This window comes from Thunnus albacares, chromosome 7 (genome assembly GCF_914725855.1).
Source record: "Thunnus albacares chromosome 7, fThuAlb1.1, whole genome shotgun sequence".
NCBI classification, from domain to species: domain Eukaryota; kingdom Metazoa; phylum Chordata; class Actinopteri; order Scombriformes; family Scombridae; genus Thunnus; species Thunnus albacares.
In genome coordinates, this window is record NC_058112.1 from 23,867,062 (window position 1) to 23,889,342 (window position 22,281).

The window sequence follows — 22,281 nt, forward strand, 5'->3', positions numbered from 1 at the left end:
GGTAACAAACAAAATGTTAGCTCACAATAGCCTGTAGTGCAGCCCAGAGTCATTATGGGATTAATTAGATAATCCATTCTGAGTATCTTTATTCTCCTTTACTATGGAAACCAGATGTAAATAAATTAATCTGGCATAATGAATGTATATAAAGCATAGGGGAGGTGTAGGGACATTGAAACACAGCCAATATTTTTTGATGTCTGTTACTCCTCATATCAGAATAAACTTTTTTTTTTTTAGGTCATCACGTGCATATTTTGACATTTTACCCTTTTAGTTTAGTGGAAATTGACAAAATTTCCACTAAGTCAGTATGATATAACTATGCCGATAACAATCCATTTCCAATATATTCTCATGTTTAAAATGTAATTTGAATCTTGATCAGATCTGACTCAAAAACATGGACAATAGAGGGGAATATTTACCAGATTTTTTTTCATTTAAGGACATGCAGTAGCTCATGGAAGCAAAAATGCTTTTAAAAATGCCATATCTTGCAATGTTTGTTAAATATCCTCTCCTGGATCTGCACCAAAGACCAGAAATAGGCCTACTTGGTTCCTTTTTCTATTACATGAATTTCTACCAAATTGAATTAATATTTGTCACATTTTTTACATATCCTGCACAACTATTGAACAGTAAAAACAAAAATATGTAAATGTTCAAAGGTTATCACATAATGAAAATACAGACGACGTGTATTTATGTGTAACACTGAAGACTTTCCTTTCAAACTGTGAAGATTGTTTATGTGTTAAATATATCATCATTAGCTGCCACTTCAAGCCTTTTTGTGTGTTCTTCATACTATTAAGTGCTTGTAGTTGTGCACATAGTTTGCATATTAAATGTTTTCAGTTTTCAAGCCCCACTGCTTTTTACTTTGTGTCAATACTGACTTGTTTTGGAGGCCTTTTCTCACAGTGAAACATTGAAACTGGGCAAGTTAATGAATAAATCGATCATCTAATCATTAATGATAGCGTGACATTTCATCAAAAAAATGTCTGTACATAAAGGTGTGTCACACTCTTACCTTTACCTGAGAAGGCAAATATGTTACTTTTCAGATGAAGATTTGACACAATGGATTACATAACGAGCTTTTAATATACAACACATTGTTAAAGATGAAACCAGTGGTTTCCAACCTTTTTGGGTTTCGACATCTTACAAAAAGCAGTGTGTAGTCGGGGTCACATTTCAGATGTCAATCAGATGAGTTGTTAACAGCTGCACCAAAGACTGATTTCTCCCTCTAAACTTCTCACATGGTTTCATTTCAATAAATGTTCAAATGACCCAATATTTCACCAGAAATCAAAGATTAGAGAAAAAAGTCCAAAAACTGAAAACAGATTTGTGTATTAGAACTTCTTTCCTCTCCCATTAATCATCTCATGACCTCTCAAGATTTATCTGGTGACCTTTTGGAGGGGCCTGACCCCTAGGTTGGGAACCACTGGACTAAACTAGTTTACTGTATATAAAACAGTTGAAACTATCTCCACCTCCAGCAGCTACAACAGTAACATGCTGCTCTAACACTGATGCTTCACTATTAATAATCCAATAATGTCATATATAATAATATATCAGTCAGAGGGACCAAACCACTACTTTTACTTTACTACTCTCACTACATTTTGCTGCTAATACTTATCTACTTTTAGTTAAATAGGATTTTTCATGCAGGACTTTTACTTGTAATAGAGTATTTTTACATTGCTGTATTGGTGCTTTTACTCAATTAAAAGGATCTGAGTACTTCTTCCATTACTGCCCTAAAGAGAGAGGGGGGGGTGCACATGATTTCTTGCTACGCCCCTGATCAGCAGCAGTCATATCAGAGATGGGAGAGGGCGACGAGAGCACAAAGAGCGAAGGGAAGAGAAAAGACAGGGAAGGAGGTCTGCGTAAACTCCGCCTCCGGACTCGGATCCTCTCGCATTCCAGCCTCTCACGTTGAGGATAGGGAGAGAGAGAAAGGGGAGAAACAAGAAGGGCACACGAAGAAGAAGAAGGAGAAGAAAAAGAAGAAGGGGAGCAGCAAAACGACCATGGCAATATCCAAAACGCCTCAGCTTGAGATAGTGTCCGATCACAGCGCACCTCTAGTACCACCGTCGACCACGGCTCGGAGCATGCAGTCGCACAAAAGACAGATGAGTCCAGATGAATGAGGAGCTACCTGGGCCGTGGACAAAATGAGGGTCATCTTCATCCAAAACGCCGGTTTCGTCGCAGCTTTCTCGCCTTTTAGATGTGAGTCGGTGTCGATGTTGGCAGCGTTTAGGACGACAGATAATGTGAACGAGCCAGAATTAACCACAGCTAGATCATGCCAGTCAATTGAGGAGTGAGGAGATTAGCCCGACCAATTTTTAGGCATTTTTTTTATTTTATTGGGATAGAGCTTGCACATTATAGCCTATATCATATTTAAACTGAAAGTGGATTCAGCTTCCGGCATGCAGCCGGCTGCCGAAATCTGAATGCATATTATATATTACATTATTGGCACTAGATTTAATTGATATCCAGTGATAGGACTATGTATCAGGTTATTATAGACCGATAATGTCCCTTTTTAGATTTTTTTGTGCTTAATCCGTTAGTAGACTGATTATATAGCGATAATAACATGAATAGGTAGAAAGAGAGATCTTTGTTCTTTTGATCAAAGCCAATTGATCAATCAAGACAATCTGGAAATGTTAGTTTCCACATGTAATAATATGACTATTAGGCGACGCGTTATTCCTTGTAATTTATTTATTTATTATTACTATTATTAGGCCTATAAGTATTATATTATCAATTTGTTGTTAGTAGGTAGTTTGAAATATTTAACAGTGGGAAGGTTGTTTAAACACTTCCCTAGTGAGATGGAAACAGCTTATTTATCGCCCCACCGGGGGGCAACCCGTCCCGAGGCCCAGAAAGGCCAAACCTCTGCGGGCAAGCCGGCGGGGGGTGACCTCTCCCCTCCACCTCCATCTCCACCTCTACCTGCCGGCAACTCTCCCGAAGGGACCCCGGCAAGCAGTGATGGAAGGAGGAACTCGGGCGTGAAGAAACACCACCACAAGCACAACCTGAAACACCGCTACGAGCTGCTGGAGACGCTGGGAAGAGGCACCTACGGCAAAGTCAAGAAGGCGATTGAGCGGCACTCCGGCAGAGAGGTGAGCCACTTAGGAGGCGCTCTAAGCGGCTGTAAACATCTGTCACCATGCTTTTAGTGAGCTTGTAACACATGCATATTTGTGTAGCGCCCTTTAGTAGCCACTACAAACAACACTGGTCCTAAATTAAGTGCTTTGTTGTGCTCAGAGGCGTGTGCGCGTCCTTCCCCCGATGGGAATTCCCCCTATGCGTAAAAGGGCCCATGGGGCCAGAGAGCTGTGGCTGCACACGCCTTGTCCTATGCGGGGCCTCACGACCGGATGCTGCAGTGCAAATCCGGCTACTGACTGACTGATGCGACTTCAGTGACCCTATAGGCATCATGGAAACCAGTTAACAGTCCCTCAGAGATACTACATGTGCTAGAGCCAAGTTGCATTTTTTTTTCCTTCAGTGTTTTAAATGTTTCAGGCTGTGTCCTTTCAGTTTACTGTGTGGGTGTGAATGTGAGTGAAAGGGTCAATCCACTACTTTCTGTTTCTTTATGAACAAAACTCATTGCTTGACCTAGGAAACCCCCCCCCCCTCCCATGTTTTGTTTTGTCCGTATCCCTAAGAGCTATGTCCTTTCTGAACAGCACATCTCTGAATCTTTCCACGTGTGGCAAAATGTGACCCCTGTGCCAATTCTGGCAGGACATGAGGAACTTTCCGTGTGCTGAGAATGTCAGGGGGGAAACTTAGTATAGGTCAACAGTGTCCCCAAATGTTTTCATAGCTCCTGGCAAATGGAAGCTTGATATTAGGGGACCATAAAGCCTCCGGTAATGCTTACTCTCTCTAGGCCTGTGCTACTTGGCTCCTTGTCCTTTCTTCAGTATGTTTTCCTATTCAGTATTGCTATGGCACCAGCTGTAATGTGAAGTGTTTTATTTTTTACTAGCATCGTTAAATTGCACAATGTATGCTTGCAGGAAAGGTCAAAGTATCATATTTTCATAGTTCGTGAGTTTGAGACACTGTTTCCTGTAGATAGCTGAAATTGTTGGCTTTAGGTAACTCACTGAAGACTTTTTTTTGAAGAAGAAACAGTCAGCCATTCACATTAGGTCTACATATGTTTACATCTGTAATGTTTTTAATACAGTTCAATAATGCATACCTTGCTGGTGCTGAGGATTCAAACTTACATCTCCCAGTCAAACTCTTCAAGAGGATATATGAGTACACCCAAATTAAGATAGTCAGACAGTTCTTTGTATGACAGAACTCAGTGTCCTAATGCTTTCCCTTCCCCTATAATCTGCAGCAATGTCCTATGCATAACATCCAGATTCAAAACAAGATGCCAGTAACATGTAGTACTTCCTCGCATCACTGTGTTTCACGTGGGAGTTTGTATATCTTGAAGTCCTTGGAGAATCAGCGTCTCTGCACACGAAGTACCAGCAGAAATCAGACAGAGCATGACCGCCGGCCACCTCGCAGGCCACGTGCATCTGGCACTGCGTTGCTAGACTTTACTTGACCTCTGACCCGGTGGTAGGCTCTTGTGTCCATATGGCAGATACAGCAGTGTAGTGAGACTGTTATGCAATCATCTTGTACCTTTTCCTTGTTCATTCCACAAAGTAAACGAGAAGAGCAGATGGAGCAGAATGAGGAGAGAGACTCAGGAAGTTTTGTGTGTGTGTGTACGCACGTGTGTTTGCACATGAACTGAAGGCACTTGAGGAAGATTGATTAGATGTGGGCACATTCAGTGTGTCAGTGAAAGTGGAAGTGAGTGACTGTCTGCTTTAATCTCCAAAGCCATATGTCGTACTGCTGAGTAGAAATCCAACATTATACGAAGTGCAATTGATCATAGTGATCATAGTAACACATGGACAAGCTCGTGTGTTTGTGCGTGCCTCTAGAAGATGTGTTTTGTGTTTGTATACTCGTGAGAGAGGCAGAGAGCGTGTGTGTGTGGGGGTGTCTTCATGTATTATCTGCCACCTAGATGTATATAGTGAAAAGGTTGTGGTGACAGCCTGACCCGGAATGGGCAGTGACACATGAAAGGCCATCCACAGCAGGAAATGAGATTGGAGGGGAAGGTTAATATCCTGTAGGGGGGGGGATCCATCACAGACAGGCAGTGGTGGGCAGTTAGCGCAGAGACACAGGGAACCCCACCACCATAACAAGAGGAACAGCCTTCAGTTAAAGGGGTTACAGAGTCATATTAATATGAGCTTAAAGAACCAGATTACATCATTCCTCAACAATGGATTCACTGGAGAGGTACGCGAGAGGGGAAAACACTAACATTCCTCTGCTATATGTGGTGCCGTTGATGAGGTATTATGATTCATCGCTGTTTGAAAATATAGTTTTCTGGAAAATTGACAGGCCGTTTCCTCCCACTCTCTATCTCTCTCTCTCTCTCTCTCTCTCTCTCTCTCTCTCTCTCTCTCTCTCTCTCTCTCTCTCTCTCTCTCTCTCTCCTTCTCTCTGTTTTTCTCTCTTTCTCCTTCTCCCCCTAGCTCTGACTCAGACACACACACACACACACTCAACACAACAGACGATCATGATCTTTAGCAAACGCAGGGAAGGGTGAGCTTGTGATGAATACTTCATCTATTTTAATGGCCTGAGAAAGCGCAGGAAGATGTCAGGCTCCAATGAAGCGAAACATGGACTTTCACTTCAAACAAACTCTGTCGCAAAAAAAGGGGAAAGGAGGGGGGGGGGGTGCAGACAAGACGGGCCCCATACCTGGCAGAGGCCAGCGTAGGCAGCAGTGCAGCGCCTGTTTACTGTGAGTGACAGTAATAGGGATCCACTTATGGACAAGCGTAGCTGTGTCAGCCAGCCCGGCCAGCTGGCAAGTGGCTGATGCAGTCCTGTTTAATGATCCACATCAGGGTCAGGGCAGGAGAACATGAGGAGGTACACAAAAGATACCTGGCTTTGTCTCAAGCCCAATGTGGGAGAGCAAGTTCATTCAATGAGTTAGCATACAGTGAGGAATTTGGATCATGGCAGTTAAAGATTGATCACTACCCTTTTAGGAGAAAAAAAAATCATTTTGGTTTCAGGCTGTAGTCACACAGAGAAAGTTTACTCGCCTTTGCATGCAACTTTTATGGGTCATTTCTCAGTTATGTCCTAAGTTAGTGAATTCCTGAATTAATTTGTTAAAGGCAGGAGGCTGACTCACCTTCTGCTGCACCACTGAACACTGAAGTTAAAAATGTTATTCACGTTTTGGGATTAGAGATAAGGTGTTGATGAACCTGATGAGGTAAAGGAAAACACCAGCATTAAGACACAAACAACTTTTTTTTTTACCAATTATGAACACAGCATGTGGACCCCCTGGACATCATTTTGTTTATTATAGTATCATTTCTTTAAATTCTATGTAATCAAGGCATGCTCTGGAAGGGAACTATTCCGGTTTGGGGTTATTTTTATTGATGTACACGGTAATTAGCTTGGCACTCGCTACTGCCTGTGGTTTCTGCTGCATGGAATAAAGCTGGACTCCTCAGAATACCACCGCTTAGCAAGGAGAGGACAAAAGTTTAAACTAACAGAATGAACAGACTCTATACAGGCCTGATCAAAGGAAAGCCAGGACTCAATCCAGAATGTTTAGGCTACAATTATAGCGACATGTGCTAGACTGTACTTTCGATTGGTTTATTTGGAGTAGGCTGCTAACCTCTCATTTAAGGAGGGCATAGGCTAGAGGTTTGAATGCATCCAGTTGCTTGCGGCTGACTCTGACCCCGGTGGCATTGCCATGACAGTGAGGAATGATCAAATCAAGTGTAGTTGTTGACTGTTGAACCTCCCGTAACAGGCCCATTGGCAAGATGAGGAGGAGACACCACTTACCCAACCCTTGCCTGATTCCTACATAACCCCCCTCCCTCTTCCTCCTCCTCCTCCCCCGGTGTGGCAGCTTCTCAGGCTATATCAAATGTAGGCCATTAGCTGTTCTGAATTTGAATCACTAAAAATAAATGAATGGGTGGTGATTTAGTGTCTTGTGAAGGACTCTGTGACAGGAGAGGAAACGCATCTGTTGTATAAGTCGAATCAGTGACATCTGATTTATTGAGGAGCACTCTGACCTCCAGACCTCCCTGACTTCCTCCAGAAATCATGGACACTTAACACCTTGCTCACCTCTTTTTCATGGTCCTTAGAAGAGAAGACTGTTATTTTTTTTCTAACCACAGCTGCTCCCAGGTAGACTGTTGCTATGGAAACCCCCATGTTTCACTAGTGCACCTACCTTCTCATCTCTTTGTTTGAGTTGGGTTGGGGGGGGCCCAGATCATAGGCACAGCCCAAACACTGACTAATACCTGGTTAAATGTAGTCCTGAGCCCTGAAAAGTACAAAACAAGCCTCCATTATGGCACCACGTGTCAGGTTGTTTTTCTCCGAGAGAGCACCTTCATTTTGTTTTTCGTACAGAAAAGAGGCTGCGTAAATTACACGGTGTGAGACTGGGATGTCGTCTCTCCTGCTTTTGACTCATCTTGCTGTTATGTCAGCAAGTTCTGGTGATATGGTCAAAGGGTGCTATAGGACCCTTTAGAGGGGAGAGGTAAATGAGGTTGTACACAGAGTTTATTAGAGATTAAGCAATACATCCTAAGGTGGCTCACATGGTTTTACTGAGACAGACATACATCACATGGTGTGCAGTATGTACTCTGTAAGAGCCATGTACATGTTAAAGTTCACTGATAAGATAACCAAAAGAACATGTTTTTGTTGTCTTTTAAGGCAATGTTTTCTTTTTCAGTTTCTATGGTTATTTCCCTTTGATTAAATCAACATATTTATATAATCAGTTTAAGAGAAAACAAGGTAAATGTGTTTTAAACTGCTACACATGATTCACCCACGTTATTCATTAACCAATCTAACTCTCAAATCTAAATTTTATGTCGCTCTCAGTCATCTGATCAGAGTGTCATCTGTGTTTTCCAGGTGGCTATCAAGTCCATACGGAAGGAGAAGATCAAGGATGAGCAGGACATGGTTCACATCCGCCGAGAGATCGAGATCATGTCATCACTTCGCCACCCACACATCATCTCTATATATGAAGGTGAGGGTCTGCCGCGTGTCTGGAAATACACACGCACACACACACATATGACAAATCATATACACTGTGTTTGACTTAAACACACATAAACACAAACACACACGTCCAAAATCCCCCCCCCCCCCCCCTCCCTCAGTTCATTCAGCACTTGTGGCCAAGCTGTAGGATTGTCATGTTATGACATGCAGATGTCATAATAAGACCTGGACTACAGCTCTGGGATGTTATTCATCTTCTCTGCTCTGTCTGGCTGCCTGGGCCAGTAAAAGTCTAGATGGCTTTGATGGTGAGCGTCTGGATCTCTCTGAATGTGTGTGTGTGTGTTCGCACACGTGTGTGTTGAAAGTTTGTGTGTATAAGAGGGGTGGTATTCTAAGGGATTGCCTCTCCCACATCTAAGAGGTCTCATCCCTTGTCTTCTCTGGTCTTGATCTCAGGGCCAGACATCTGCTGATACTTAGAGACAACTGCAGCTGGGAACCAGACTGTACTCGTGAATGTGTGTGTGTTTGTACATATGTGTGTCTGCAGAAGTCCTTGTATATTTGTGTGTATGTGTACATGGTTGTGTGTGCATTTGTGTAGCAAGGGAGACTCTGGATTTACCTCTCTCACCCAGGCCTGCATACTGTCTGACTCCGGTCCAGTGCTATGCAGAGGGAGGAAAGGCCTTAAGCCTTCCCTTGAGCAACGTCAACATATATCTACCCCAGGAAGCAACTCTCTAAATATCAAAGCCTTTAAGTCAGGCTTAGACTGCACGCATATTTACTCTTTTTTGATATGAGTCCTTTTGAATGACCTTAACCTCATTGGGAGAAAACATAGATTAGAATTAATGGCGAGTGTAAAGGTTGAACAATTCCCATTGAATTCCTTCAACATATTGCTTGCAATTAATCATCTCATATAATGTAGAGTGGGCCTATGCGCAGGCAATTAAAGTCACAAGGCGCAGCAGTGCGAGTCGTATTCATATGATTTGTGATTCGTGACTATTTTTATGGCTGTGTCAACAAAGCCACAGTTTCAATGCCCTTTTCAGGACAGCTGCCCTGGCACAATGGCAGCCGGTTGCGTGCCACTGCCCAAACTTGCTTACCCACTGTCCTTTGTTCAGTTTCAAAGTCCCCAGGTTGTTATCAGCTATGTGTATATGCAACAAACAACACTATTTGTCATGGGAACGTGCCAGTAGTCAGCTGGGGGCCTGAAGTGCAGCGTAGGTTTTGTGTTTTTATGCCTTATTGGCAGTATGTTTTCGGGTTGCCCATCCATCCATACATCCATCCATCTGTACTATTCTTGTGAACGCAATATCTCAGGAACACCTGAGGGATTTTCTTCATATTTGGCACAAACATCCACTTGGACTCGAAGGATGAACTGATTAGATTTTGTTAATCAAAGGTCAAGGTCTATGTGACCTCATGTCCGTCCTGTTTTTGTGATCGCGATACCACAGGAACGCCTTTATTACATCTGACACAAACATCAATTTGGACTCTTGGAAGGATGAACGGATAATAATTTAGTGTTCAAATGTTGAAGGTCAATGGCACCTCACAAAATACGTTTTTGGCCATAACTCAATAATTCATACGCTAATTATGACAAAGTTTCACACAAATTTCTAATAGAATAAAATGAGCGATGACATTTTATATCCAAAAGGTCAAAGGTCATTTTCACTGTGACCTTATAATGTTCAGCAAAAACACTTTTCTGGCCATTATTCAACACCATAACTCAGGAGGGGAGATTGTGACCAAATTTCACATTTGGGTGTCCACCTTAAAACTGTGGTGACTGTGTATGAAGCATCCACGTTGTAGAATTCGTAGCTTCTTTGCAGCAACATCCATATCTGAAGCATTGTCTACTGTCTACTTTATGTTCTAAAAATGCTTGGCTTTATCGGCCAAGAATGTGAACACATACAAGGAATTTGACTCTGTTTTTTGTTTCTCTCAATGAACTTACACATTAATAGACATGCAGCAAAACAAGAAAAACAAAGCTAGACAACAACAAAAGGTTTTTCCAATACACCTGACTAGGAGGTTTGCTTACTAGCTGAGAAAATGATCTTGTGATAAATGGGTAAGGAGCCAGGGCTGAATTATACACTGGAATCATACATGTCAATATAGTGATAACTTCCATTTCACCACAAAATACACTTAATACCTTTTATTAAATGCCTTCAAAGTCTTCACTAAAATTATTATATGAGTCTGGACAGACATGGATGTAAACTGCAACTTGACTGGTTGGCGGGGGCACGCAACCGCGAGGCGGTATTTCTAGTTTAGGAGAATGATTAAAAGAACACCAAGCTTTATAAACTCCAACAAGCCTGTATGGTGTTCCTATGTGTGCTGCCTTCCTCTGTAAGTGGCCTACTCCACCAACAAACTTGACCAGACTCATTGCTCTCCTCTTTGGTGTGTCTCCTCAAACCCAGCGTTTACTGTTGTGGCCTGGCCTCCACCCAGCCTCGCTTTAGAGATATATAGGAGGCCCCCAGATTTGTGTATCCGGCAACACCCTCTTCAACAGCCCCTGCTAACTGCCTTGTGTGAAGCAAAGCTGAACCAGATGTGTGTGTGAAGATTGATTTTTACCACTCCCTCTCTCCGCGCTCACATTCTGCATCCATCAGCATGCTGTGCAGGGCATTTAAAAGAGGATTTTGCTCTTCTTTCCTACGGTATAACTATGTACCTTAATGCCCCGCTTTTAAAACACATACTCAATCCTGAAGAATCTTGTAATTGCGTAAATTGCAGTTAAAATGTTAGTAGCTTGTTTGTGTTTATAGGGACAGATGCTGTAGAGCTTAAGTCTGACAAGTTAAGGGGAAAAGGAAAATGAGAAGATACAAAGTTCACCCTGCTGTGAGTGATGAGCCACATGTTTTTATTGCCATCATTATACTGCATTCTCTTAAAGTGAGATAGTAAGTTATTTTGCAAAGAGAGCTAAGTTCAGTAAATACACCCAGTTTAGGAAACAACAGTTACCTCAGCATTAAAATACCTAATTTCAAAATGTTTTTAATACTCCCTTGTTTATTGTCTGTGTCAGTAGTATTCCTTCTCTCCTCTGTATTAGACTCTGCGGTTCACCCGCTGTGCAAACCTGCCGAGACGGTCTGTCATCAGTGTAGCAATAGGACAATAGATGCTAATTAGTCAGATGTGAGGGCGTGATGTGTGAACAAAGCCCAGTGAGTGACAAGTGAGGCTGTAGCGGAGGCTGGTGTATCCACCGGGCTGTAAGAAACACAAGTTATGTAAGCCAGGTAATTACTTCACCACCAGGGGTCAGAGGTAAATGGGAGTGCAAGCTGAGAATTGGCTCTCTAAGTAAAACCCCACTACGGATCATTGCGAATGTCACCCCAGGTCACCACACTGTCCACCAATCAGACGGCAGGATCTGCTCAGCCCTCCCGGGTGCTTGTCTTACATCCCGTCTCTTACTTCCCCAGCGGCCAGACAGTCACAATCAGGGAGAATTACCATCACTCAGCAACTGTGTGTTTTTGTAGAGGATTATATCTTTAAAAGGACCCTGGGAGGGGGGTGAGGAAAGTACTGTGACAAACTTTGAAGGTGCTCACTCAAGGGTGCAGAAAGCAGAGGCCCTCACCCCCGGTGACCCTGCTGTGTGGGAAAATCAGCCCGCACAATATGGAGCAACATGGCTGACTGTGTTGTTGTCATCTTCTCAGTATTCCCGTGGTCTTTTTTCTCTCTCCTCTTCTCTCTGCCCCAGCCATTTTCATTCCCTTCATGCCAAGGCGCTGGGAGAGAAGTAGGTTGCCAAGTTGAAATTATACACCAGAAGGCTAAATACTGACACAGAATGATATGTTTGGTGAGGTGCAGTTCATGGATAGTAAGACATTATAATAATACTTAAGTAATATTAAAACTTTCTCCAGTCATGAATTTCAAGTGATACTAAAAAAAAATTTAACTTTCCTATCCTTATTTTTGATTTGCTTTGGTCATATTAAGTCAATGTCTGTTTAAAAGCTAGCTTAGATAAAAAAAAAAAACTCTAAGTTTTAGTGGAATATACAGTAAATTGTCACTACTTTGGACATAAATATGACTTTGTTTACCTTATCATTCTTACAAAGAAATACATGTGAGGCAGTTTTGGGCTGTGAATTAAGAATTAGTGCACCGTGTTGCTACGTTAAACTATTGTACAATAATTTATGTGATATTTTCCTATCAGATGGCAGCTGAAGAATGTGGGAGTGTGTTGTGAAATGTGGTGACATGATGTGAAGTTGAAGTGTGATGTGCTAAGGGCATCGCTTGACACTGCGTCTGAGAAGCTAACTCCTTCTCTCCTCACTTTGGTTCCTGCTTTGTCTCTGTTTTCACTGCTCTGTACTCGCTCTGGTCTCTGAGGGGTGGGCTTGATTGAGTTAACAACCCCTCCCTGCAATGTTGTGAAGGAGCCAGATACATGAGGTGGGGTTTGGGTGATGTAACCCTGGGAGAAGTGTAGAGATGTTATATGCTACTCTGGAATTTGGATTCCTGCTCCAAAACAGAAAGAGGAGGTGAACTGGTTTAGTCTGCTTTTTACATAACAATGTCCATTTGTCATTTTAAAATGATATATAAAGCCATTACAGGTTCATTCTAAGTTGTCCTCCCATTTCTGTTGTTGTTAATATGCATAATATTTTCCTAAAAGTAGATATTAATGGACTGTGGCCAATTGTTTTCTTATCATTTCTCAGTGTTTGAGAACAAGGACAAGATTGTGATCGTGATGGAGTACGCCAGCAAGGGCGAACTGTATGACTACATCAGCGAGCGGCGGCGCCTGAGCGAGCGAGAGACACGACACTTCTTCAGACAGATAGTCTCCGCCGTGCACCACTGCCATAAGGTGAGAAAACACATACCACCTTAAATCTGTCTTTGTCTCTCTCACACACATCCAGACTTTGTTTTCCAGGCTGCTGCATGCTTATTGTAACATTAACCATGCACCTCCATAGTTAGCCATATAGCCAGTTAATCTGCAGGCCCTATACAGTACGCTTTTCTTGGCGTACTGGTGTTAGGGAGTCATCTGTTTCTGAGTGAGGATAGAACACAGGCCTGTTTAATTCAGGCTTACGCTCCGATTACTGTGCACCAAACAGGTCTTGCATTAATTCTGTCCTCATCTGTTGACACACTGATGGATGTCCCAAGATAACCCCAAAGCTTTTCCCCAAAGATTTAGTCCTAGCCACACCCATGTCAACCCCTGTTCCACACCTCACCTACTCCCATCAAAACCTCAAGGCCCGAGGGCTTGTTTGGATGCACTCCCCACTTGTCATGCTCTTCCCAGCTGGAGATAGGGATGATGTCATGGTCTTCAGATAGGAGAGTCCCAGACAGCCATAAATGATGAATCATCACTACCAAGCGCAACCTCCCACCGGGTGGGTTTGCATGAATCACTGACACAACAAGCAACAAGCTTCCTTGTATCCACCAATCAGGGTCATGTGAACATGAGCTCCCTACCAAGTAATAACCAATGGGAGATGCCATGCAGAGTGCAACCCAAGGAGGGGGGGTAACTGGTGAAGTCACTCCTCCACATCTGAGCTGGGCTCTGTCTGTCTGCATACCACATGTTAATTCCTGGGTTGTTTTTTTTAACCCAGGCATTCACAACATAGTTGTTTTTTAATCCCAAGATGTTGTGAGAACATCTTTCATACAGGGTGGTAATTACAGGCTTATGTTTATGTGACACATGTGAGTCGATTTAAAAAGAAAATCACAGCAGATGTCAGCATAAAGACACCAGAGGGGACAGAACCAATTAAAGAGTACTAGACCAACAGGCTGCCTTGATTTCCCCCGAGAGCCACAAGCTAGCTTTGTCAGAGTAAATCATCTCTTAACACAATGGACTGTTTATTACTTGAATTCATCTCTCATGAATAATGCATTAATAGATACATCAATCATTATTTTGCTCTTTCTGGTCGTCTTTCAGAATGGAGTGGTGCACAGGGATCTGAAACTGGAAAATGTGCTACTGGATGAAAACTGTAATATTAAGGTAACTTCACCCCTTGATCTGTGATGCATTACCAGTAGGACTGTAATACCTTACCTCAGATGATCTTTGTATGAGGGATTAACGATCACATGGCCACTTTAAAATTCACACTTCACACTGTTTTCACAGATTGCTGACTTTGGGCTGTCCAACCTCTACCACAAGGACAAACTGCTGCAAACCTTCTGTGGCAGCCCACTCTACGCTTCACCAGAGATTGTCAATGGGAGACCTTACCAAGGCCCAGAGGTGAGACCCATTGGACCAAATGAGCCAAACCCCAGCTGGTTGTGAACTTAATTTCCAGGACATTTAGTTCCTTTTATATAACTGTCATCATTGTTATTGTCAATGATGGTTGACAATAACAATGCTAGCTTGTGAGTTTGGTGTGAACCTCCCAGATCTCACCTCTTATACAGCTTTAATCATTATCTCCCTAGTGATTATCATCATCAGCCCATACACAAAAAAGTGGCTAGGCTTTATTTTCAGCTCTTTGATGGATTACTATTAATCTCCAGTCTAATAGAGGTCTCTCTTGCAACTCCACAGTGAGTCAGCCCAGATACTGTCCGCATCCCTCCCCTGTCCTCCCCTTCCTACAATGTTGGGGTCCTTTTGAAGTGAAGAACTGGAGGATAGTTTTTGCTCACTTTCCCTTCAGTTTAATGGGATCAGAATGAGCTCCACAGCCTCAAAGAGCGCTCATGGTCACAGTCAGCATCTAACAAAATAGTTTTGGTGAAAGAAAGAGTGAAAATGTCTCCTCAAAGCTACTTATCTGGCAATTCTAGAGTCATTCTGAAGGGCGTTGTCTCTAAATTGCATCAGTTACATAAAACAAAGCAAAAGGGGGGGGGGGGGAATTGCATTTTTAGATATTCAAGTTCAACCATTCAATTTAGCGTAATTCACTATAATTTACTCGAGAGTGCTAAAAACTACAGCAGTCCGATTGCAATCGAAATTACAGAACCCCAGTTGGGGTGAGGCCACAAATTACAGCAAACACAGCAGCGAAAATAGAACACAACAATAGTGCTTGCCCTGTCTCGCCCTCAGGAATGGACCAATAACAACGGCAGAGTGATACATTCTTGATGTGGGTCCAGAGCCTTAGAGGAAGTGCACTAGCTCCTTAACTGGCCCTATCTGATTTCCTCTTCCTAGACTATGTCTCAAAGCTCCAGCTACTGCCATCAGAAGCACATTCCTCCAGACATCTCATCCTCCCCTAACGACACTCAACACACACGTCACATTTCCCTTTCTGTCACACTCTCCCACACACTCGGACACACTACTGATCACTGAATGGCAGCATGTCTCCAGTGAGTCATGAGGGACCAGGATATCACAACTCTGCCATCTCTGCTGGACTCATTACCCCCTCCTCTCCCACCACTTCCCCTATGGCTCTGCACCTCCTCATGCCCCAGACACAAAGTCTTATGTAACTGCTTACTTAGAAAGCCACATTGCATTAGGTTGGTGGTCACAAAGTTCTTGCTTCTGCCTGACTGAGCAGGAGAGAGAGGGGGAGAGGAAAGGATTTATATGTATGGAAACAGGCCATTTCCCACCAGAGTACTGGCATTTGTCATTATTTCTATGAAAGACGCGCTGGAGAGAGCACGGCAGCATCACAAGCTCCTTAACAAAGATGTTCTTGTATGATGTTAGTGTGAGAAAGTGATTGGGGTGCTTATTAATGTCAAAGTAAACCGAAGAACATAACTCAAAGGTCGGCTTTGATATTGAGCAGAACTGAGCTCATTCCACAACATTTATTTCAATGTCATGAATCACTAATCAAAACAGGACGAGGAAGACTGCTTTTCCATTGCATAACACCAAATCTAACACATCTCAAATTATTGGAATATTTTTGCTTTGTGCAGACAGAATAAACACTTTATGATATAGACAGTGTGTGTTCTGCAGATAACTGAATTAATTAGTTTTTGTGTTTTCACCAGGTGGATAGCTGGGCTCTGGGGGTGCTGCTGTATACCTTGGTCTACGGGACCATGCCGTTCGATGGGGGAGACCACAAGAACCTCATTCGCCAGATTAGCAACGGCGAATACAAAGAGCCCACTCAGTCCTCAGGTACTGCAGGATATCCTGCCTGTTTTATGACACAAGGAACACATACCTGATACCTCCTTTTGAACAGCAGCACTTTAGAAAACAGTATCATGAACTATACTTGGTAAATCTAGTTCAGCTGGCTACATACAGAGTCAGTGAGATCCACCGTTTGACAGAAATTGAAACCTTTGACCCCTGACTTTCTGTCTATAAATTGTACTGGACTCTTCATGTAAATTCCAGAAAATACTCTGGAAAGTTCTTGAAACGTTGGTCCATAAACTGTTGAATGGAATATGGATCAGAGTGCTCTCAATGTGCACACATACTAGACTGCACAATCCATTACATACAATGTTTGCTGCTTTTTTCCTTCAAACAGTACAAAGAAATTCAGTGACATTATTTAAGCTACAAACCTTCATTGACTTCTTTTGTAACATATTAACACGTTTGTTTTTAATTAATCTAGTGTCTGATTCAGGGATTGTGTTGTATGGTAGGAAGTCTATTATTATAAAGTTCTCGATGTTTCTAAATTGCCAAATACACTCAGATGGAGTGAATTTAGTCAGTGTCATGTTGTTGTTGACCAAAGATGTATTATTGTGGTTTACACTGAACAATGGAAAAATAACTGTAAAAATGATGTGTAAAATATTCGTTCCAGTAAGAGTTTAGAAAAACTACGGTTGAATAAATTCAACATAAAAAGAGTTTAACAGTTATATTACTCCATTTTTGAATAGAAACCCACATCAACCATGGCCATTTCAGCACCTTTGAATTAGAAAGCCTAAGGGAATCTGTAAAAACTCATACTCTGCTTCTCTACCATTGTATCTCTATTGTAATTGCATGTGATGTAAAAAAAAAAAAACAAAAAGCATTCTGTATGAGAGAGCTTACAGATTGTACTTGTTTCCTGTTAGATGCCCGCGGACTAATCCGCTGGATGCTGATGGTGAACCCTGAGCGCCGGGCCACAGTGGAGGACATAGCCAATCACTGGTGGGTAAACTGGGGCTGGAAGAACAGTGTGTGTGACTGTGAGACCCAACGTGACCACGGAGGCTCACCCATGCTGGCCCGCTTCATCGACTGGCAGAACCGCACTGAGCCACGTGGTTCTGGAGCCAAACCTGCAGCCTTGCCCCAGCTGATGCGCCAGAGGCCCAAAAAGTCCAAGAAGGAGAATGTTGAGGCAGGACAGACCCACTCTGGAGCAGAGGACAAACCAGGTCTGAAGAGACCCAAGGGCATCCTGAAGACCAGAGTTACTGAAGAGCAGCAGTCTGCCAGTCTGGAAGAGGTGGAGTTGGGCCAGACAGCGCTGCCTCAACAAGCCGAAGGGGGAGAGGAGGCCTCAAGCCCAGACCAAGAGGAAGAGGAGCAGACCCTGAGTGGAGGCTCACCAGCTAAGATGGTGCCCTCTCTGCCCAAGAAAGGCATCTTGAAGAACAACCAACAGCGGGAATCAGGGTACTACTCCTCCCCAGAGCGTAGCGAGTCCTCTGAGCTTTTAGGAGGTGCCAGTATGTCTCTGCTAGCCACATCTCCGCCTAAGAGAGTGATGGGGAGAAAGGGCATCTTGAAGCGAAACGGCAAGTACTCCACCTACAGTGGGCCTCCCTCAGCGGCAGCAGTAGCTGGTGTCCTTGGTGAGCCTCCTTCCTCGACTGACTCCGGTCTGTCCCGCAGCCAGAGTCGACCCTCCAGTATTGTTGGGGAGGACAGTTCGGTCCTGTCCCTGTCACCCACCTCCCTCAGCGGGGCTGAGTGGCATCCCTCCACCCCCCACCGCCGCCCAAACATCAGGGCCTGTGTCTCGGCTGAAAACCTGCTGCAGCTTGCCAACTTCAAGGGCTTCCAGGCAGCGCCGCCGCTCCAGGGACCCAAGTTCAGCCGCGGCCCCAAAACGAAAGGTTCCCCGGGGGACAATGGCAGCTTCTCCTTGCTGGGGGACCTGGAGGACATGACTCAGGTGTACCAGCAAGCCCTGGACATCAGCAGCAACCTCACCTAACAGATGGGCAGAGAGAGAGAAGAAGCAGAGGAAATTGAACAGGACTGTGTGTGCATGTGTGTGTACAGAGGTATATTGGTGGCATTAACGACCAGTGTGTTACTGGGATACAACTTTTGGGAAGTTGTGGTTTTCCAAATGGGGCTGAAATCAATGGAAATGATGTATGTCTATGCACACACACATACACACACAGATGCACGTACTTAGGTGCACTTCTCTGGCCAGAGAAAATTCAGTTAGGGTTTTTTTGAACAAGATAGAGATGGAGCTGGCACAAGAGAATACCACCCAGTCTGCTTTCTCGGCCCGCCCATAGACTTTGCTGTGTTCAACATGTTTACATATTCAGCAAGAAGGCAAGTTAGAATCACAAACGCAGCAACCAGAAACTGGTTGGCTCTGCTTGTACACCACCCATTTAGAGTTTGAGTTTACAAAAGCACCTTAAAACTCACACAGAGCACATGCTTTTATGATCTTTACTTCCTTTAAAAAAAAAAAGAAACAAACCAGGGTCTTGTTCCAAAAATAACTGACATTGCTGATTATTTATTAATATTTTCGTAGCTTTTAGTTTTAAGTGCAAAACTGGTGGGTGCTGGCTGTTACTGGAAGAGTCCAAAACTCCTTGTCTCCAACTCTTTGTGTGGAACTGACATATATAATTATGTTACTCAGTGATGAGAAACATATATATACTCAGCATATATAACTATGTCTGCGCATGTAAAACATGCAGGCAATTATATCTTCATAAAAGCGTATGTCCTATATATGTGTATGATACTCGAGGATATATAGGAAGTGCCTTTTTTGATTCATAATAAAAAATTATGTATGTCATTTCCTTAAAGTGGAGGGAAAGCCAGGCCAATCTGTCACCAGTTGTGCTTTTTTATGATGTTATTTGTGAATGTGGAAAGACCCAGGGCCTTCAGTGCACAGCTGACTAGCTTTACTTGTTGGGGTTCAAAGGTCAATCTCAGACAGTTGAGATCAAACATTATTGTCTCCTCCCCCTGTTCCTTCCACAAGTTGAATCACACACAGATATGCGGGGATCTACAGGCAGCCTTGGAAAGACCTCCCCTATGTTCTTTGTCACTGTTCAGCTCATAGTTCAGTTTGTCAGCAGTTTAGGTGGCTTGGTTGAACACAGATTTGCTGGCAGCACCAGAAGTCTGCAGGGGCTCACCTAGTGAGACATTTAGTAAAGGGAGATGGCGCAGACAACACCTCACAGTCCTGGAATGTGCCTGGCTCTCTTAACCTTGGTTGTTTCCAATTTTCAAGGCTACCTGATAAAGTAGTGACAGATTCAGTTTTACTTTTTTTTGTTTCACCAAAGACATTTAATGTGGTTTCCACTGTCAGACTAGTTAATATTCTACCCAAAGCTCTTCAAAAGAGCAGAGTAAGATGGTTTGTTTAAACCTGCTGATGACACAGCAAATTCCACAGACAATGGCTGGAGACGTGTTGGTGCTAGAGATCTCTATCAGCCCCGGCCCGACTCAGCACAGGTGGGATCTGTGGTTCGTGCTCAGCCCTCCAGCTGTGTATACTAGTCCATTATGTCAACCAAGCACAATTAGCCAGCTATTGTTTTCATTTGAGGGTAAAAGAGAGAGGTAGCGCGTCGCGATTTATAGCTAGAGGGGGAAAAAAGGGTGAGTAAGAATGATGCATGAAGGGTATGGAGATTAGAGAGGACTTTGCTGTGAAATACAGGAAAGGTCAAGGAGTTAGATTTATTTTTGAAGGCATTACAATGTAAAATAGTGAAAGTGAAGAAAGTGAGTAGAAAGAGTAGATGGAAAGTGTTTGTTTTATACCAAAGATGTGGTGAAGTGTTGACATGATTCAGGGGAATGGATAGGTCAGGGACTAATGAGAGCCTTTTGGAGTTTTCTTTGACTTGGGAATCCCCCATTGGTGAATGAAATCATCCCCACATTGGCCTTACCTCACATTTGTTTTATTTTTCTTTCTCTTTTTGAGTTTTTATGTGAGATGCTGGAGGCTGTTGATACAGCTTGTCTTGAGGGTCAGTGTGTGGCTTGTGTGCTCTGTATGGCCTTAGACAGTGTGTTACACTTTTGAATAGCAGTGAAAAAACAGGGAGAACAGTGACTGACATCATCCAAAATATCAAATGATGTGGATGGAAAACCATGCAGTAGATGACCCCAAGGAAATAGATCACACATTGAATGTTTTCAGTGGTCCGCTTGTGTGGAGGAGAGGTCCTGGGTATTGATTCAAATGAAAGACCCATTGCGTATTATATTGCATTTTATTGCCTTTTGTATTGCATTTTATTGTCAACTGGATTTACAGTGAGAAAATTATACTATGTTAGTATTTTGTTTTATTATGCTTCTGTTTTTGATTTTCCAAAATATAAGAAACTTTATATTGCTTTATGTTATGGCAGAAAAATACTTCCTTCCTCGAAGTATTAAAATTTCTCTCTAAAAATGGACAAATCTGATGTGATATTGGTGAAGTCTCAGTTTCCCCCTTTTGGTACACCTGTGGGTCATCACAATCCACCAAATGGCAAATATCAATTGGAATAAAGTAAAATACAAGGATATTTACTTAGATATCAACAGCTGACTCTAAGATAATTGTATTCCCACCTTTACCAAAGCAGGGGAGTCCAAAATGCTGGAACAACATCAGGAGAAAAGGAAATAAAGCAATGGAAAGAATCTGATGATGAAACTTTAACTCTGCCAAACTGGAAATAACTGGTGCATATCTGTTAGTTAGCAGAAAGTCTAATCATAGGAAAACTTGACTGGATATTGTTATGACAATAATAATAAATTAGTATTATTATGTTATTTAAGTATTATTTTTGTTATGGCTCATTACTATTGTTGGCTATTGCCACAGTTTTGGTTTGTTTTTGTTTTTGTCTGTTGGTGATCCTGGACTGCCAAGGTGGATTAAGTTGCGTGCCTTTGGTATCTTTTATGAACCTTTTTTTTTTTTGATAATGAAAATTATTATCAATGTGTTTTTATACTTGTATTTATTGGTGATCAAGCCATTTAATTTGTTGTCAAAGTACTCCATGTTCACGCTTTGGCCTGCTTCGGACTGTGTGTTTTGTTTTGAGGACGAACTGCACACAAAAATATTGTAATCGTTCGATCAAAATAGAGTGGTATCATCTCATTGTGAAGGCATTGGTCAAGTGTGTATTTTTAACAATAACAAATCAATAAGAGTTCCTCAAATCCTGTAAAATGTCTTAATTCATCCATTCGGGTGTACTTCTACTCAACACGATGCCTCTGTAGTACTGTATCAACTCAAATAAATGGATCTCAAAAGATACACATTGTTTGTCTTCATGTGTGTTTTATTCATAGGTTTACAAGTTAAATAGTCATGTCAAGACCTGATGAGACCATCCTTGTAAATTTAAGTAAAAATCTCAGCAAAGATCAATATTGAAGTGCATGACATCTGCGTTGCAAACACTCTTCTGTTCACCCCCCAAAAAAAGGCCAAAAGGGGCCAAAATTCTGTCTCACACATACTCACAGCTTTTCTTTAATGTATTTCCACTGTTCAAACTTGACATCCAAGTGCAGCAATTTAAAATAGGAAGATGCTGACATTATGAGGCTTTTCACTTCCAGAAGCCAAGTTTTGGTTTGATCCAGTGGTGAAATTGGATTAACGGACAGTGCCAGAAGTTTGACCCAGTCAAGCAGAATAAAACAGAACTTCAAATAACTTCATCCACCATCTTCCTCTCTTCCCACTGTAT

At 42.6% G+C, this 22,281-nt stretch overlaps 1 protein-coding gene across 1 annotated transcript; it reads left to right on the forward strand.

Annotated features, from left to right (window-relative positions):
• Positions 1–1,876: 1,876 nt before the first annotated feature.
• Positions 1,877–21,842, forward strand: nuak1b (NUAK family, SNF1-like kinase, 1b). The gene is made up of 7 exons (XM_044356224.1): positions 1,877–3,197; positions 8,143–8,263; positions 13,035–13,186; positions 14,300–14,365; positions 14,495–14,614; positions 16,348–16,480; positions 17,395–21,842. Exons 1-7 carry the CDS (start codon positions 2,898–2,900, stop codon positions 18,486–18,488), a joined length of 1,986 nt encoding a protein of 661 aa, XP_044212159.1. The 5' UTR covers positions 1,877–2,897; the 3' UTR covers positions 18,489–21,842.
• The last annotated feature ends 439 nt before the right edge of the window (positions 21,843–22,281 follow it).

Coding starts and splice junctions, on each gene's coding strand:
- nuak1b (XM_044356224.1), top strand. CDS start 2,898: ATGGAAACAGCTTATTTATCGCCCCACCGGGGGGCAACCCGTCCCGAG. Junction 3,198..8,142: donor AGCGGCACTCCGGCAGAGAG/GTGAGCCACTTA, acceptor TGTGTTTTCCAG/GTGGCTATCAAGTCCATACG. Junction 16,481..17,394: donor AGAGCCCACTCAGTCCTCAG/GTACTGCAGGAT, acceptor GTTTCCTGTTAG/ATGCCCGCGGACTAATCCGC.